The 19,104-nt window shown below is 45.0% G+C and overlaps 1 protein-coding gene across 7 annotated transcripts in view; it reads left to right on the forward strand.

Annotated features, from left to right (window-relative positions):
- The window catches only part of PASD1 (PAS domain containing repressor 1), a 97,987-nt gene that overhangs the window by 77,028 nt on the left and 1,855 nt on the right, over window positions 1-19,104 (forward strand). For 5 of the 7 annotated variants that reach the window (XM_030496631.1, XM_030496629.1, XM_030496634.1 and 2 more), the window contains 14 exons: window positions 1,142-1,255; window positions 1,923-2,041; window positions 2,897-2,979; window positions 5,809-5,915; window positions 8,632-8,779; window positions 11,058-11,139; window positions 12,333-12,456; window positions 13,264-13,373; window positions 13,849-13,935; window positions 14,831-14,989; window positions 15,626-15,835; window positions 16,427-16,629; window positions 17,424-17,516; window positions 17,975-18,182. In XM_030496631.1, the coding sequence (XP_030352491.1) occupies window positions 1,142-1,255; window positions 1,923-2,041; window positions 2,897-2,979; window positions 5,809-5,915; window positions 8,632-8,779; window positions 11,058-11,139; window positions 12,333-12,456; window positions 13,264-13,373; window positions 13,849-13,935; window positions 14,831-14,989; window positions 15,626-15,835; window positions 16,427-16,629; window positions 17,424-17,516; window positions 17,975-18,182 (1,847 nt within the window). The remainder of the gene's footprint in view (window positions 1-1,141; window positions 1,256-1,922; window positions 2,042-2,896; window positions 2,980-5,808; window positions 5,916-8,631; window positions 8,780-11,057; window positions 11,140-12,332; window positions 12,457-13,263; window positions 13,374-13,848; window positions 13,936-14,830; window positions 14,990-15,625; window positions 15,836-16,426; window positions 16,630-17,423; window positions 17,517-17,974; window positions 18,183-19,104) is intronic. The other 2 variants (XM_030496632.1, XM_030496633.1) reach the window with 2 other exon arrangements.

Raw genomic sequence — 19,104 nt, forward strand, 5'->3', positions numbered from 1 at the left:
TGCCAAAGGCAAACAGCTCCCAGGGAGACTGTATAGGGCTCTCCAGCTGTTTAATTCTTCTGCCTGCCACTTCTGTTTTGCTGCAGTTAGTGTTTCTGGGGTTTAACGCTAATGCTCCTACATGCTCCTAGTACTTGGTCTTTGATTTGAACAGTCTTTGGTTTAGTGTCTGCTTAGCACCATTGGACGGTGAAGTTGCCCCCATTAGATACTTTTCCCAGGGCAGCATGCTGGACTGAGCTTGTGAAAGGAGTGAGAGGCTTGGGGGAAGGAAAAGGGTAGGAAAAATCCCAAAAGGTTTTGGCAGAGTCTTTGTTCCTTAGGAAACTTGCATATCTTGGGACCTCTGAGAAACCCTATGTGTAATATAAGCAACAGCCTTCCTATCTGAACAGTCCATACAGATCTCTACTGCTGGTTGCTGTCCCACCCCCAAAATGCACCTTTTCCCCCAGAAAACACCCCCAGCACCAGAGCGGGCACCAGCATCTTCCAAACACCCGGCATTCACAAGCCTGTGTTGGGATCCCCCTTTCCATGTGAGTTCTCCATGGCTGGGCAGTGCTAGCCTCCCCTCTCTGCTGCCCTGTAAGAATCATGGGCACTGGGCAGCCCTTCCGCTGGTGCTCTGCCCTGGGGTTGGTTTCCCTCTGGCTGAAGACCACATGCTCTAATCCATGGAGTTCAGACCTCAGTCAGAAAAGTGAGTAAGAGCTTGGCACGGTGCCCTCCACTGCTAATGGAAAGGCTTAAGGTGACTTCAGTGCCCTTTGGATCTGGGTCCTACTGAGTAGTGCCAGAGCAGACTATGTAGTATAGCTTAATAGCTTTGCATGAAATTGTGTGTACATGAGGTCAGGGGAAAATAACACTGATTAATATTGCCAGGGCTTCATGCCCAGCATAGTGGTGTGGCTGCAAAGCCATGGGAGAAAGGTGAGAATACATTTCTTTAAGCAGAACCAGCTGATCGTTGCTCCTAGTAGTTATACATTTACTTACGGGTATCAAGAGGGTGTGCTCAGATAACCGCAGCAGCAGGGCTGGTATAAGCACCTAGGTAGATTTGATATATGGAGTGTACTAAAGTGCAGAGTTCTAGTAACATTGTGTATTTCTCTCTCTCTTTCTCTCTTTTCAGCAGAAAAACAAATAGAGTTTTTCTGCCATTTAGCAAGAGGCAGCTTAGATCCAAATGAACCCCTGATGTATGAATATGTGAAATTTGTAGTGGATTTTAAATATTTTACTCATGGTAAGTTCCTGTTCCAGCCTACCTTTACCTCTCTCTCTCTCCTTTAAATTGTGTGTTCATCTGCAGCCTCCTAGAGGCCTTGTTTCAGCTGAAAATGCCCCGTAATCAGCAGGGAGGGAATGAACTGTGGATATGTTAGAGATATTTTTCATATAAAAGTGGTGGCGAGACTGTTGGTCAGAAGAGCTAACTCTTTTGCATGCTGTACTTAAAAAAGCAATACCAGACTGATCCTACCTCCCTTTGACCCACTGCCAATTGTAAAGCAGCCTACTCATTCAAGTAACCAGTAAAATGTGCTATTCTGATTCACTTGTGGCAGTCAAATGATGCTTTTTAAAGATTAAATACTTAGCAAAACCTGTAGAATCTTGAATCATGCAAATGTTGAGCTGGAGAAGGGCTGACAAGGAGACTGTAGCTGTACACTTAGCTACTCTGAACTGTCTTACGAAGCTTCCCTGCAAGCCAGGGGTAGGTGGTTACCACTGTATAACTTGGAGCCTAAAGGGTCAATGCTTCAAATAACATCAGCGTGTATCAGCGTGGCATCACCTTGTGGGTAGGAGGAGTCTGTTGCTTGGGTTTCATCAGTCATTGTACCTGCCTTAACATGAAAAGAAAGCTCTCCTTCCTCTTCTTAAATAAATTGTCTGGTTCTGTCTAGTGCCTACACCCTCCTGTAATGGCTTTGAGTCAGCTATTGCACGAGCTTTCAGGTCAGCCACAGAGGAGCAGATTTGCCTCGTAGCAACTGTTCGTCTTGTCACACCGCAGTTCTTAAAGGTGAGAGCTCTGTGACTGCATTGTCCCTTTCTTGTGGGGGTGGGCTGGTGCTGGTACCACGAGCTGTGTGCTTGGCTGTTGTGATGGAAGCCGTGTTGCAGCATCCTCTCAAGAGTACGTTCAGCAGCATAGGTTGTGTGTGCAGAGGGTTGGTAAATGAGAGAGGACACCACTGTGTTTGGGAGTGGGAGACAACATAAGTGTGTGGTTTGGAATGACAAGACATAAAGCGGGAGCTGCTTTTGAGAAAGGGTGGTCCTGCAATGGTGTGTCTCAGAACTGTCAGCCTAGGAAGCACGAGTACAAGGCGACCAGCTAAACCACTTGAAAAGTTGCAGCGTTTAAAGAAATATATCCCACTACTCCTTTGTGTAAGAAGGCCACCTGCTTCTTGAAACACTGAACACCCTGTTTCGTGGACTGTTTCTGCTGGTCTATGAGTGTCCTGTGGTGCAGTGCAGTGATGACAGGGATAACAACCATAGGTGCTTCTTGCTGAAGAGGGCATTAGCCAGCTCAGTTTGAGGCTGAACCTGGTGCTGTCATCCGTATTCAGATACCAGTATTTACAAAAAGCGGGAAATTTTGCCTTCAAAAGATAAGGCCCTTGGACTATTTATCTTAGCTCTGAAATTCAGCCCAGGGTAAATTATTCAACCACTTTTCATCAGTTCATGCATCTATAAAACAAGGCTTATACATTCCTAACAGGAAAATAAGTTAAGTGAAGCGCTTTAAAAACACTGTATTTTGCTAGGGTTTGTTTTACCAGCAAGATGCTTCCTTGGTCTTGCTAGAGGGCTCCTTTTGTCATGTCACAGAATTAAATGTTTGAATGTGCTAACTGTTTTGCAGGAGCTCTGCAATGTTGAAGAGCCATGTGAAGAATTTACATCGAGGCATAGTTTGGAATGGAAGTTTTTATTCTTGGACCACAGGTGAGAGATTTAGTCACTGAAGAATAAACAAACTGTAGTGTAAAAATAGAAAACTTTGCCTGAGATTCCAAGTAGTATATCTCTAACTACAAATGCAACTGAGTAAGTAACAATATTTTGAACTTACTTATTAGGCATCCTTAAATGCTTTGCTCTTTTCCATATTTTAGAAAGGTAATAAACCATATCAAATGGTGGGAAAATGTCTAACTTCTCCAAGATATTAAGTCATTGAAACAGCAGTGTGGGTCCTGTTCCCTGTATTGGTTTGGCTCCTCTGTTTTCCAGCTACAGCTTCCAGGAATCCTTCTAAATCTTTTGCTTTATCAATAAGTTTTGATTTTCATCATGATAAATGACCAAGGAGGTTATAAAGATAAGAGAAAGAACAGTGGATTAGAAGATTTAATTGAGATTTGTTTTTGACAAATTAAAATGGTGCATATGCAGAGGCAGAGATTGTGACAGCCCCGGATGTGAGCAGTGAGCCCAGACCCAAGAATGAGCAGGGAATCATGTGGGTTGTCTCATTTAAACAGCGATTCAAACCTTCGTCAGTACAGTCTGCAGGATGCTGTGAAATGTTGTTGGGTGTTTTGCTATTTCTTGCTTACTTGTGTCAACTCACACTGCATGACACTGAGGTGTGCCATGAGGAGGGACAGAGGGTACCCAGCATGAGTTGGAATCAGGACCTTTGCTGTTCTGATGACAATATAAATTAAAAATAGATAATGCAGAAAGTGCTCCACAGATCTGAATAAACATTAGAGAACTAGGACAAATCTGCATTCTGGGTCTACATGTAAGTATGTGTAGAGGAAGAAAGCCTGTCAACTTTGATAATGATCTGTTTTTCTTCTGCACTGTGGTCCTCTCCTTATTTTCCCTTCATTTATTATGAGACTGCATGCAAAAGGCTCTCTGAAGACTGTGCCTTTCCAACTGAAGAGCGAGTTGCACGTCTCAAGGCTGGAACTTTAAGCTAACAACACACTTCTAAATTGTTCCATAAGCAAGGCAGCTCCTTGTCAAATGACAGATGAGGAGCATTTTGTGGTTGCTTTCTCATTTAAAGAATTCTGGCAAAAGACAGGAAAGCACAATACTTTCCTGATCAGCTTGAATGTTTATCTGATGTGCATCTGAAAGACATTACTGTCCTGAATATAAGCATGTCATTAAAGATAGGAGAGACACTGGCCTATTCTACTAGAGATAGCAAGGAAGGACACTTTAATAAATACACATATTATCATCATTAACAGAAGTCTGAGTCACATGAGGAAAAGGAACACAGTACTCTGAAAAGTTATTTGCATAAATAAAGCTGTAATGTGGCAGAGACCACTGTGTTCTTAGCACACTGTGTTTCAAGAGATTTGCCCTCAGAGACCATGAAGGTCTGGCTCTTCCAGGACCCCTTGTACTGGGACTATGGAGCTCCTGCTCAGACCTTGATCCTCCTGCTGTTGAGCAGATCCCTGGCTGTCCTTCCTTTTCCGCTATTTCCCATTTGATGCCAGACTGCCTGCAGTTGTGGGGAAGATGGAGATTATAGACCTGTCTGGGCTCTCTTTAGTTGAATAATCTATGGCTACTGTGTCTCTCAAGAGTACAAATGTGGAGCTGGGTTGCTCAGCCAAGACAGGAGAACTTCCCACATTAATATCCAGAAGACTCAGGACTGATCCATCCAAATCCAAATGTACTTACAGTTAAATAATTTTTTGCTCTTATTCTTAGCCACTTTATGGTGTCCACCTTCCTTAAGAGGGTCACTTGACGCACCAAGACAAAGGCAGAGGAGAGGCACGTTTGATAGGCAGTGACACCTTCAACCCTGGTTTTGAATCGTTAACCATTTTGCTAACACACCGCCGCCTGGCAGGGGAGCCTCATGCTATCAGCACATCCAGCAGCCAAAACAAATAGGTGGAATCAAACAAGTCCTTCCTCACCAAGTGGGGTGCTTGAACTGGTGCAAGCAGCAGTGTACCTGAGAACTAGGGAACTGCTGATAATAGTGAGTAGTGGCAAAAATAGTGGTTTTCTGCTCACATTTCAGTGTTGTTTCATAATTGTATGCTAGCAGGCTCCAGTAAGGGCTGTGCACAAGCTCAGTGTTGTTAGGACACCTGCTTAAAAATAAAAAAAATCTCATCTTTTGCCTAGAAAATGAAAAATCTAGAACTGACAGCAGAATAGTGAGGTAAGTCATTGCAATGTATCTGAATACTTCATTGATTCCTTCTCTACCTGCCATAGAAATAACAGTCCTCAAAATCAGGCCCATGCCTATTCTTATCTTTACTGCCAGCACAGAAACATTTTTGCTTGTTATAATTTCCCAAGCTTTTCCATGGGATCAATTACTTTTTCTTTTACCCAAGCTGGTCCTTCATTGCAGCTTGTTTTCTTCTACAGTTACTGCCCAGATGACATTTACATCCAACCTACTGAATAATTTTACTCGAGCTCCAAGTTACTATGCACACGAACAGCCATAGTGTTTCTCAAGCTGTGTGTCTCACAAGCATGCTTAATGGATTGAGTCACTTGCATACGTACATGCCTTTCTTTACACCCACATAATGAATAGGCTGTGAAACAGAAAACACACACCTTTTCATTTTCTCAGTTTTTACCTCCCTCTTGCCGTCTTTTTTTTGCTTGTATATGAAAATACATCGTTGTGTATATGATAATCCACTCCTGATTTCCCTGCCAAGTGAATATATGAGGTGGTTGCTAGTGTCGCAACATATCTGCCAGGATGTCAAAGCATCAGGTTTTGTGCTCACTCCCTGCCCTTTGCTTCCCTTCTAGGGCTCCACCTATTATAGGATATTTACCCTTTGAGGTTCTGGGAACGTCAGGATATGATTACTACCACACAGATGACCTGGAGCTTCTTGCTAGGTGCCATGAACATTGTAAGTTCCTCTCCCTCTGCAGCGTGCCTGTCTTTGATCTCATTTGTCATTTATGCAAAACCCTTTACTGTCGTCACAAAAGGCATCTTTATCTGGGGTGTGAGGGAATTCACTCTTCCTGTCACAGACTGCTGTAGCTGACGAGTCTGAATCCCTGCAGAATTCACTCAGAGCAGGAACTGTTTGTGCAGGTTTCGCAGATTGACAGGTAGCTCGTTTGAGCACAGGTTGTCTGAGAGTGAAATGAGATTAATATATGGGAAGTCAGGACTTTCCACACTCTTCCCCCAGTTTGTGAGGGCAGCCCCAAACCCTGGCAGTTTTGTTTATTGTCACAGCTCATGAGTTCTATTCGCCTGGGTCCAGAGTCAGCCACGAGGCTCAGCTCACCAAAATGCCTTCTGAAAGCAGCATTTGGACTGCCTGCCTGTGCAATTAGATGTTGTGAACCTCACTTACTATTAGTAAAATGCTTCTGGAGATTCATAATATTTTTTAAATACAAAAGTGATGGATACAGGTTCCCTGTGGGTGAACTGTTGGTTGACCTGAAAGTAAAGCAGAAAAGTCCAGTTCAGGCTGCTGTGTGAACACCAGAGAATGACCACAAATTCATCTTTGTGCAAGGTGAAGTACCATGACTTGCAAGAGCCCAGGAGGAGCCAGGCCAGAAGGAGCGCTTAGCCTGGGTACTGCAGCAGTGCAGCCTGCTGCTGAAGAACCATGTCCTGCTGACCGGCTGGAGTTGATGTGAAGGGCAAAAGGTGGTAGCAGACAGGTTCTACTAGTAACTATTGTGCTGTTTCTACCAGATGAGCTTGTGAGATACTTTATCCCCGAGACTGTATTTTTCGATTTTATTACACTCACTTCAGACTCGGATATCAAGCCAGAATTAGGTCTGTCCTCCAGGTGGTTTGCATTGCCAAGCACTGAAATGAAAGTAACTACACACTTTGTAAAATGCATCTAGGTAATGAGATATTTTGCTAAGAAATATTACTTACAGGTATCCTGTTGGGCAAACTCTCTGTGTGTTTGTATCTCTGCTATCTCTGTTTGAAAGGATTTTTGTCAAAAGGAAACAAGGACACTCTAGAGAGTGGAGAAAGTGGGATGCTGTAACTGCTCCGAGATGCAGAGCAGTGTGATGCAGGGACACTGAGAAACTCTGCAGCCCCCCAAGCATACTGGAGCTAGAGAAGCTGCTTCGTCTCTGAGTTGCAAACCACCCCCATCTACCACTTACACATAAGATGCTGAAGGACCTAGTAGAGAATGGAGAAAATTACTACTTCTTTAAAGGTCGAGTTTCCCCACTCCACTTCCCCGCCAGCTTTCCTGCCCTGTTGAGGCAAAGCGCTGGTACAGAACAGGTGGTGGGGAAGCGGGTTGTGTGGCTGAGAGCATGAAGGAAGCTCTGAAAAGGGCCAGACACAGGTTATATCAAATGCACAAGTGTGTAGATGAGAATATTGAAGGAAAAATGTAATTGCTCTCAAGTACAGTACTACTTAGTGCCGTTAGCTTTAAAGACTCTTCAGACAAGTGTGAGTTACTTGACCACATGATGTCCTTTTGGTAATATGTGCCTGCAGTTTCACGTAGACACTAACTATATTGAGAATGGGGTCAGATCGTTCAGCAGAGACTCTTTTTAGCGATTTATATCCTACATCTCTGCTAGCCATGGATCTCTTCTTACATACTAAAAGACTATTTGCACAACACACCTGAAGGAAAGGATCCTTTAATCTTACTGTGCAGGGGACAAAATAAGATGCTGGCAAAGTCACTTATAGAAGTTGCTTCCGGAAATCTCTGCCTGGACTGGGAGCTGAGTGACCCCAGGACAGTGTGTTAGCCAGAAGGTCTTCACGAAGTGCTTCATCTAAAGCCCATCACTGTTAATGGAATCGCTAAAGGACTTAGTCCTGATATTTAACAAAGTAGAGGTGTGCAGGTGAGTAAAAATACTTGGGTTAGTGTGGCTTGATAAGTTCGTGTTAGTGTTCATCAGGTTGACTCTGGGCAGGCGTCTTGCCTACTGTGGGGTGAAATGGGTTTGCTTAAACCACATTTTATTTTGCATTAATTATGGGTGTTTTAGGTGAGCGCATTTTATTTTGCACTCCGAGCAATCTGGAAACAATTAATGTGGTTATTTAATGTAGTTCTCGTTATTTTCCAGTTGTGTTATACCACTTGAAATTTTTCTGGGCATACTCTGATAATATGTACCAAGTCTGGTATCGTTAGGTCATCTCTTGGAAGAAAACTTACAGTTAATCTGCTAAAACTCCACTATCTTATTGTTTTATGCCATTATTAGTATCCTGGCTTCAAGCCCCCAGTCTTTAAAATGAATTCTTATATACTTGTGAAAGGCCAATAATTTATTCAATTAATGTTATTTATGCTTATTGCACAGGATCCCATGAATAAGTTATGAAAATATAGCTAGTTATAGAGTTATGCCTATTATTAGTTGTTCGAACAATCTCAAAATAGTGAAATGCACTTTTGAAAGTCAGTAGCAGAAAAGAACCCAAATAAAACCTCAGTACGTGGTTGTGTATCATCTGCTGTGTTTATAAAGCCATTTCAGTGCAGTAGCAGACTGCAGGAAGGGTATGGGACCGAGTGGGTTTTCTAATCACCTTTGCACCATGAAATTTCTGTTTGCTATGAATCGCTTTCTTTTTTGTTTTAACAGTGATGCAGTTTGGAAAAGGAAAGTCCTGTTACTATCGGTTCCTGACCAAAGGCCAGCAGTGGATATGGCTGCAGACACACTACTACATCACCTACCACCAGTGGAATTCTAAACCCGAGTTCATCGTTTGCACTCACCTGGTAGTTAGGTAGGAGCAAGCACCGAACACTTCACAATGTATGTCCCATGTGCTCATGCATTATTTTTTCTAGTTCTGTTTTGTGTTAGCCAAATATTTGCTGTTTGTGTTAGCCAAATATTTGCTAATATTGTCACACTAAGATGGTATGTAAATCTATAAAGCTGTTACGACAGGGAACATGTGTTTTCATTACTTCTTTTTTCTTTTTTGGCAACCAGGCCAAAAGCCTGAAAGCTTTGGCCAAGTCTGTCAGTGTGTTATATTCTCCTTTTATCCCTAGCCATGACATGGCCATAGGAAGAATTAAAGCTGTTAAGAATCAGAAGGCTTTATGGGCATGAATGGGACCATACATCTGCTACAAAACCTTTTGATCGGAGCTTTAAATATTTGTGATTGAAATGCTCCTCAATCTTGGTATCCTTATTCCTCACCCGAAACTCAGCCGTGGATCGCCCCCTAGTGGGAAGCTGCTTGTGTTCGGCTGCAAACCCGAGCTGGAAGGCGATGTGTGTGGGAGATGCTCTGTGATACGTGCCTTCTGGAGGGGAATCTGCTTGGTTACCACTGTCATCTCAAAAAAGATTGTGTTAAGAGTGGGAATATATTTACTGAAAGGCTCGAAAAAATAGTGACATACTGGTTTGTTCTGTTAACTTGAGTAAACATATTGCTCACTGCATCTTTCTTTACTGTCAGGAATCACTTTGTGAATATTTTTCTAGTCCCCCTTTTTCTTGTCAATCATCTGGAAGAACAAAAACTAGGAAACTGGGATTCTTCTCTATATTGCAAAACAGACTGAGAACACCTTGCACCACTAAACAGGTGTAAGTGATGAGAGCTGGTGTGCTGATATAAACATGTCAACTGCTATTGTAATGGAAGCATGGAGTCATAGAATGGTTTGGATTGGAAGGGACCTTAAGGATCATCTATTTCCAACCCCCTGCCACGGGCAGGGACACCTTCCACTAGAGCAGGTTGGTCCAAGCCCCTGTGTCCAACCTGGCCTTGAACACTGCCAGGGATGGGGCAGCCACAGCTTCTCTGGGCACCCTGTGCCAGCGCCTCAGCACCCTCACAGGGAAGAATTTCTTCCTAATATCTAATCTGAATCTCCCGTCTGTCAGTTTAGAGCCATCTCCCATTGTCCTATCCCTACATGCAAATCATAAGCAAATGTTAGACAGAAAGATTGTTTCTGAGTTGTAGCTTCAGGGAATTGGGCTTCGCTGTAAGGTCTGACTTTATTGTGCATGAACTTGTTTCTTCTTTCTACTTCCAGTGCCTCTTAAACCTAGTGATACAGTCCTAAATTGATTTTGAATTCAGTTCTGTGTCGTATAGTTAAGATTTAGAATATATTACTGAAACACACGAATTAAAACATGCTTTTAGGAGAATTCATTGCCTACAATGATATAAGTGAATTCAACAACTTCTCTTGCCTCCCATGAAGGTTATGGCTCATTAATATTTTAGCATCCTAAATTCTGGCACATTTCCATGCTCATGATCCACATGCATTTAGAGAGTGTTTAAAACATCCTCTCCAATTTATCCCAATGGTGAATCATGTGGCATTGTTTACTTTAAATATTTTATTATTTAAGAGAAAAAATAGTAAAGAAAGCAAATACACATTTTTAGATACACATTCCTGGGCATTCCTGCACCATGCATTGCACCTAGGAAGCCATCAGTCTGTATTCAGAGCTTCCATGGGACCATGGGATGTTAACATATTCATTTTCTAATGCCATTAGAAAATAAATGCATATTTGCTATGGCAGTTTACCTGCACAGAAGCTGTAGGATTATTTTTCTGCCTGATAATGGAAAATGGGAATCTCCTTTATTAGGAAAATTGTACTGAAGACAAAGCACCCATTCTGTCTTCAATAAACAAGTGCACTTTGCTTTTAGGTTAGTTTTACTTGAAGGCATCTGGGGCCAAAATTTGCAGGGGAGTGTCTACTTTCGTGCTTGGAATGATTAGTGCAATTAACCATATAGGCTCTGCAGTCCTGGGCACAGTGGGACTGGGACACTGCACTGTTGGTTTTAATCAGTGGGTATTCAGCATGTATTAGTCAGTTACTCACAGACTTCAATGCTGTATGATGATGTTCCTCTAAGCACCTTGTATATGAGAGAGGGGGTGTGTGTGTGCGCTGTGAAAACTCCATAGTGATCTGTATGGTAGGATACTTGCCATAAAATAGATGATATCCAGACTGAAAAAAATGGATTTTAATTTCTATTTACTTTTTTTTTTTAGTTATGCAGAAGTTCGAGCTGAAAGAAGGCGAGATCTTGGCCTTGAGGAGTCATCAATTGAACTGGCATCCTCTTCTCTAAAGGTATCATGTCCCTTCACAGTTGAATGAGTAGGTGTTTAAACCAAACTGAGTAATCACTTACCAATCTTAGAAAATATCTGTTCTTTCTTCTCCTTCTTCCAAGTCTTCAGTTGGGTTATGGCCGAGGCAGACCCTGAGAAGGTTTCTACTGCATGTCTCTGAACTGACCATCTTGATTCAGGCATATAATTGCAAATTCAACTGTTCTGCTATTCATTATCTTTCTGAGGCTGTTACACACACAAGAGGTTAAATCATCTCGGTTCAGAAGCAGAAAAGCAAAGCTGGAGGCTAGATCACTGTACCTGTTACTGTTCACAAGGGGCAGAGGATCTGGGTGCAGGGCAGCACCACAGGCCACCTGCTTTGTTAATGCCAGCTCACTATTGATACTCGAGTAAAGACTGGAAGCGAAGGGAAAACACTTATTCTAGATTTCAGTTCTGTTTACACCACTGGGCAGGATCACATCAAGTGTAGGATTGTGACCAGAGCAATAAACTTCCATGGCTTGAATCAGACTGGCATCCCAACACACCTGCCCAATTTACAAGGTCATTTTAATTACTTCTACATTCTTCCTCTCAGTAGTTTATAAATAAGACCAGTAAACGCATTTTCAAGTGGATTGATGTGCAGTTATCATTCCCTTAGCCTCATTGTTCTTCTGACATTATTTTATAGAAGCTTTAGGGGATGAATAGGGGAAGCTGTCCCAGAGACCTTTTGTGCTTGAGCAAGGACCATCTTGCAAACAGCTGCTTCTCTGTCACCACAGCACACTTCCATGTCTTCTTCCCCTTTCTGTGTGATGGCTGAGATATTTTTCTGCAGACCTGAAGCTGCATCTTTTGATGTAAGGCAGCTGGAGGAGAGGCACATTGATTGCTCCCACTGCTTCTGGAGGGGAGTGGGAGGCTGGGGAGCTCCCAGTGTGCCACGGGCAAGAAATCAGACATCCCTGAAGAAATTCGGCAGAAGGAAGCCAACTATAAAAGCATAAGGATACCTGAAGGCTTTAGGGTGAACACTGAGAGGCAGACTGAATACTGCACGGGGGGTTGGTGGTGTGGTGCTGCAGTGCTGGCCCTCTACACACCCAGCCTGTTATTTCGTCTTCAAAGAAGCGGTCAGCAAGGTGGAGGTCCTCTCCAGCACTGACGATCTCACCAGTTGTGCTTTGCTCCCCGCAGAGCCACAGCAGCTACCTGGACGTAGGGCAGTGCAGCAGCAGCCAGGATGCCAGCCAGGAGGGAGTGTCACTGTCATCCCACAGCTCCCGGCGCTCCTCACACACCGCCCTCTCCGACTCCACATGTAGGTGCCAGCGCAGCCGGGGGCAGGTCACCTCCAAAACACAGGGTTTGACTTTGGGAGTGATCCAGTCAAGGCAGGAGTGGGATGCTCAGTGTGTCCGGGACCAACATAGCTTATTACACTATGCTGTAACAAGCTATGGTATGACAGCAAGGTGACCGCAGTGCCCATGCAGGGCCATGGGTAGAAGCCGACATGGCTTTTCTTGAAAGCATAGAAACATAAATGAATTGGATTGGAGGAGACCTTTAAAGCTCATCCAGTTCCAACCTCCTGCCATGGGCCGGGACGCCTTCCACTGGACGAGGTTGCTCCTAGCCCCGTCCAACCTGGCCTTAAACACTGCCAGGGATGGGACGGCCACAGCTTCTCTGGGCAACCTGTGCCAGTGCCTCAGCACCCTCACAGGGAAGAATTTTTTCCTAATATCTAATCTAAATCTACCCTCTTTCATCTTAAAGCTGTCCCCCTTGTCCTATAACTACATGCCCTTGTAAAAAGTCCCTCTCCACATTTCCTGTAGGCCCCCTTAGGTACTGGAAGGCTGCTATAAAGCTACAGCATCTTGCCAGGGGAAGAGTGGGAAAGCTCATCTCAAGGCACCCATGGAGGGAAGGCTGAAATGTGGTGTTAGCATCAGAAGGAAACCTGTTGAGTCAGGCAGGGAGCCAGAAGGGCCACAGGGGGGCAGTTTGGGGGCCCAGTTTAGAGGCTTTGTCTCTACTCATCTGTGTCCTTGGAGTTCAGGCTCAGCCAGGGTACCCAGGCACAGGTCTGCAGTATCATAGTAAACTGTCTCTTTTCCAGCCACGTCATCCATGCGACACACAGACACCAGCACTCCCACCCGCCTGTCAGTGCCGGGGGTGCAGGCGGAGAAGGCAGCCCAGCGACTGCCATCAGCTGGAAGCGCTCAGGTCAGTGGTCCTGGCAAGAACTAGCTGTTACCATGTCATAAAGAAATGAGCTTGACAAACCTTAAGCTTGCCCTCAGAGAGGCTGGATTCCCACCTCTGAGTGTGCTGGGCCTGAGCACAGGGCTGTGGGGAATGCTGCTGGCCAGCAGAGCCAGTGGAATGCTGCTAGAGCCTCCTCTGCTGCCTCCTTTCGGGGTTTGGTTTGTTCCACCAGGCCATGTTTCTCACACCATGAGTCTACTTTTCTTGGCTTTGTACATGTGAAATGGCATTTATCCAAATATGGATGCTGACACCGAGGATTCGCAGTTAGCAGGGGCATGGAGGAGCTTAAATTCTCCCTTCAGACTCATCCTCGGATCTCCACATGGAGTTGTCCAATTCCCTGTACCCATCACCAATATGAGCTGGTATCGCACCAGCTCTGCATCAGAGGTGCTGTGGACCTACAGTAAGGCAAAGTTTTCATTTCTAGGCCATAGCAACTCCTCAGGCCCCTGGTGAACAGCTCCCTCAGCCTCCGGTGGCTCAGCTGGCAGCCCCCTCTCAGCATGCTGTGATGGTACGTGGTTTATTTCTGTTAAACAGTGGTGTGGTCAGTCAGTGGGACAGACTTGGTGGCTCCTGTTCATGGTTCTTACCTCCTTGCTGGCTGGTCCCAGCATGGGGGCAAGGTTTCAGTGCCCTTTTTGTTGCTGTTACTGAGATTTACTTGAAACCAAATTATTACAACTGGGGACAGAGCAGGTAGGAGAACCAAGGAGATAGCTTAGAAGGTTTACACTTGTCAAAACCATTGGGGGCTTCTGAAGGCTCATCTCTGAATTGCTGGCTACTAACTACAGGCTGATATGGTAGTGAAGAGTTTTATTGCCGTGTTAGAGGAAGAGGATGTCATGGAAGGTTTGAGTTAGGCCAGAAAAAGAAATATGTGGGAGTCATAAGCCATAACTATGAGGCCCATCCTCACAGAGCTTTGAGATCAATGTAGTAAACATTCAGACTATAATACATGGATTGAAGGTGGCTAGCATAGGTCTGAAGGATGGATCCCAGGGTGGGATTACAACCAAACTTGGGCCTGGCATTTGGCAAGTATAATTAGCAGCACAACTGAAAGCCAGCCTGGAGGCCTGGGAGGGGTTTGCATGCAGTGTCTACCACAAAACATAAATGGTCTAAAATCAGCAGGGAGTCACACTAAAGGGACACGGAAGTCCCATGTATGGACTTTGAGAGGCCAAGGTCTGGAGTAAGGCAATGAATATGAGCCAGTTGTGCTGCTGCTCTGGAAGTACAGTGACACTTTGGTTAAATATGCAGTTGCCATTTTTTGTCAGTATCATATTTTCGATGGCAAAAGCTGAAAATCAGTTGTTTTTCTGAAGCCCACATCACTATGAACATGAGTAGCAGGACTGGTTCCACTGCATTATCTTGTTCTCTGTTCTCCACAGCCAGTGTACCATTTCCCGACGCAGCTGGGGATGATGCATCAGCTGAAAGAGCAGCTGGAGGAGAGGACTCGCATACTGCAAGCTGACATCAAGACGCAGCAAGAAGAGCTCCATGTCATCAAGGAGCAGCTCCAGCTAGTGCAGGACTCCAACCTGGAGGTACTCACTGCCCCCAGGGTTCCCGAACCCACGGACCTTTTGCTTTTCCTTTGAGCAGATCAGTAACAAGATTGTCAGTGGAAAACACATTTAGAAATGAGCGCTGGATTAATTGGTAGTTTGGTCTCAGGTGTGGGAGTAGTTATCTCCCGAGAGATGAGTGGTGTCAGTTTCTGCTTAAGTACTGAGTCAGTAATTTTCATGATTTAGAAAAAACTAATCCCAAACTAATCCAAATTTCCTCCTGCACAAAGAGCTTGGTGGTTCAGTGGCTGGTTAATGCTGCTGGACCCCATTGCATTCCTGCAAAATGCAACAGGCATAATGAAGCCGAAATGGTCATGACTGAATAAGTATTTAGGCACAAGCTAACATTTGATTTTCTCTTATTCATGGTTCACTTTGCCCCTGGATTTAGAGATGTTGGTGTCCCTGCCCATGGCAGGGGGGTTGCAACTAGATGATCTTAAGTTCCTTTCCAAGCCTAACCATTCCATTATTCTAAGATGCTATGTTGCTGCTGCAGTGTTACATATGCTGATAGAGACATTCTGGGAGCTGGAGCCGTTATCTCCTAGGCAGCGCAACCACCATATGAGCTGTGACAATGCCATTGTGTGTCTTTCTTATTTGAAGATGCTGATGCAGCAGCCAGTCCCCGCGGTCTTTAACAACGTGCAGCGCCCAAGCCCCAGGAGGCCACCGCCACCACTGCCGGGGATGCCCAGGCAGACCACAGCCAAGAAGTCACAGCAGCAAGGCCTTACAGGGATGAAGCACTACTGCAGCACCCTCCTGCCCTCACCGCGCCAATTCCTCAGGGACCCCTGCAGCATGGCTGCCCAGGTCACTGCCTGCTTCGTTGTCTCCATATTACCCCCTTCCCGGCTCTTAGATACTTGTTTACTGTGTCCCCCCTCTCCATAGTCCTGCACATCTGTGCAGGTTTTACTCTGTAGCTGCCATTACAAAATTTGTCATTCAGCTGTAAAAATAAACCCCAAGCAGCCTAAAAGCATTAAGCCTTGGGCACCACTGGAGCCATCCTGGTGACTGGAGGGGAACTGAGTGAGAGATTTGGGCTCTGATTCGCTTCTCTTTGTGACTGCAGCATGATGCTGGTTCATAGCCAGTGAGCGTAGTGACTTCGTAACGTGGGGAAGTAGCTATAATTCTAAAAGATTAATTTTCTTCTGCCCGAGAAGTCTTGGAAGGCAGGTTCGAAAACTAAGTTTGTCATCACTAGATGGTCACACACATACATGGTCACATCTCTTTGGGAAAGAATTGATGTGTCCAAAAGCAAAAAAAGACCAAAACTACTGCTTTAAAGGGAAGATGAGACTCTTTGCTTAGGGACTTCCTTGGAAGCAGTTATTTTAGCCTTCTCTTAGGGAACTGTAAAAACTCACATGGGTATCTATGTCTTCATTTCAGGTACAGCAGCAGCAGCAGCACCTAGTGAGAGGAAACCAAACTCAGCAAACATGTCTGCTGGGGCAGACGAGCATTTCAGTGCCCCTCTACAACAACCCCGTGGTGTTATCACAAACACATCCCATTACAGTGGCTGCACAGGTGCCAGCTGATGGCAGCGAAAGACAACTGCAGTCTGACTACAGCCAGGACAGGAGCCTCAGGTGTGAACACAGCCCTGCTGGCACCATCCTGATGGTGATGACAGAAAGTGGCAGTAGCTGGGCAGGGGGGAGGGCAGGCACATCTGGGTTTGGGGGTGATGGACTCTGGGTGCCACAGCAGGGCCGTAGGGATGTTCCCTCGTGCAGACATCGGGGTTAGTGGTGAGCCCAGCATGCATGCAAGCAGGGTGCTATGCACACCATGCTGTACCCTCAGGGGCCTGAAATACTTTTCTCTCCGTATTTCCATAAATTGTCCATGTAGCTCAGTAACCTTTGGACACCTTCTGCTGTCAGAGGGAGTGAAAAGAGAAAAGTAGTAGGGACAGCTTTTCCCAAACCTGTGTCTGCTTGCCCTGAAGTGTCTTTTCTCCAGCCAGGACAAGTGCTGTGGCAAAGCCATTTTACTTTTATACAATGCTGGAAACATTCTATAAAACATATACAAGTGCCCAAACTATTCAACCAGTTTTCAGGGAGGTATCTGCAGACACTGCCTCCAGCATCCAGCTGTTTCAAAATACTGTGTCAGGAAACAAGATAAACCCTGGAGGTTTAACCATCTATAAAACATACTTTTTTTCATATATGAAAGATTTAGCAAGTTTCAGCTCAGCCCTGTGACTGCATTAGACAAGGTGATAATAAGCACCCTATTTCATTAGCCTTTTTTTTTTTGAGGTGATGATTTCCATATTTTCAGGGAGGATTTTCAGGGATTTGTTTCTAGAGACTGACAGCCAGGTGTTTGGACCTCTCCCTTTCCTGACCATCCTGTTTTCCTTCCACCGCAGGATGCTGTTGGACCAGTCTATCCAAGCCATGATGCCTGCTGCCAATGGCAGTGGCCAGTCCATGCAGAGCAGTGCCAGCAGGCAGCAAGGAAAGTAAGTCCTTGGTGTCCCTTGTTTTCACGCAGGGCTCCTTACAGAACTGAAAATTATTTTGAAAAACTTGTACATGACCATGGAAATGCAAAGTCTTGGTCTTAGAAGACACAAAAGCTCACCTGGTTAGGAGGAAAGTAATGAGAATGTTTTTTAATTACGAAGAATTTCATGAGAACTAAAATGTTTTGTAAAAAGGGATGGGGTGTTAAGCATTTTCCAGCTTTTGCAAAGCCTAAACTGCCTAATCAAGTTATGGAGATGTACAGCCTTAAAAAATATTAATGTTCTGCAGTTCCAGTCCATGCTTGCTGGGGAGGGGGATATCTGGGGCCTGCTGTCACTGTTTGACAAACCCTGCTCTAGTTGGGTTCCTGCAGCAGCTGGGCTCCCCATGGCCTGCTCCAGTGGTGTGTCCAGGTTTGGGTTCTCATGTCTTATTTTCCTCCTCACGGCAGATTTGTTGCAGAGCAGCAGATCTTGGCTCCTCCAGTACAGATGCAACCGGTTACCTGTAGCACTGTCCGACCTCCAGCCCCATCACCCGTTTTCTCCCCATCCCTGATGATCCCACACACCAGCTTCACATCCCACCAGGCAAACACACCAGTTCATCTCCACCAGTGGCCACAGCAGCAGGTTCAGCAGCACCGTCTCTACCTTCAGGTAATGGAGCTAGAACATGTTTCTGAGGGTGCACAGGGATGGCTTTTGGGGTTGGGTTGGGGTTTTATTTTGAAGGAGTGGGGCTTACCTGGCTAATCAAACCTGGTCAGTGCACTTGCACATCCTTCATTCCCATTGCATCTGTGTGTACCCAAGTGCTCAGCCTTTCCAGGCTGGCTCTGCACCTGTTCAAGGCCGCAATTTCCATCAAACTCGTTTATCACTTAGTGTACAGAAGAAATACCCATTTTTTCAAACACAGTGGGAATCTTGCTGTAGACGTGAAACGTGATGAAGGATAAGCTCTTTTGAAAACATGCCTCCTGCTGTTATGTCTCAGCATAGCAGGGTTTTTATCAGCTGCTATCACTGCTTTCTTTTAATAAATGGGTGTTTCACAACACAAATCTCTGCAGAAGGTGATTTTGATTTTTCAAAGGACAGCTTCATCAGTGCATGCCAAACTAATGATGCTGCCAAGAAGAGGGTTTGTTGAGTGTGTTGCAGTACACTGTCCAACACTTGCCTGGTTGGTAGAGTAAGTTATGGTTCTTCAGGCAAAGATGATAGAAAACAAAGCGGGAGCTGAGAGTAGCCATGCAGCAGGACTGGATTTAGAGTAAGAAAGGAATTGCCAGCAAATGTGGGCATGAGCTGTCCCAGCTTTGGGTACATGTGCTCACTGAAGTCCTGAGGACTAGTGATATAGACATCAGAACGATGATGCTGGGGAATAGCTCCAGGGCAACAGAAAACCAGGCGTTGGTGCCACAATGCCTTTAACTGGGAGTGAACCAGCAAGTCCAGATCTTTGAGGTACCAGCCATGGGATCATCGGCAAGGTCGCTCTACAACCTCTTAATTGGTTGCCTGAAGATCCTTCCCATGGAAGATGGAAGTTGCATGTCCTGCAGATTTTACC

The sequence above is a fragment of the Strigops habroptila genome, chromosome 9, assembly GCF_004027225.2.
Source record: "Strigops habroptila isolate Jane chromosome 9, bStrHab1.2.pri, whole genome shotgun sequence".
Taxonomy (NCBI): domain Eukaryota; kingdom Metazoa; phylum Chordata; class Aves; order Psittaciformes; family Psittacidae; genus Strigops; species Strigops habroptila.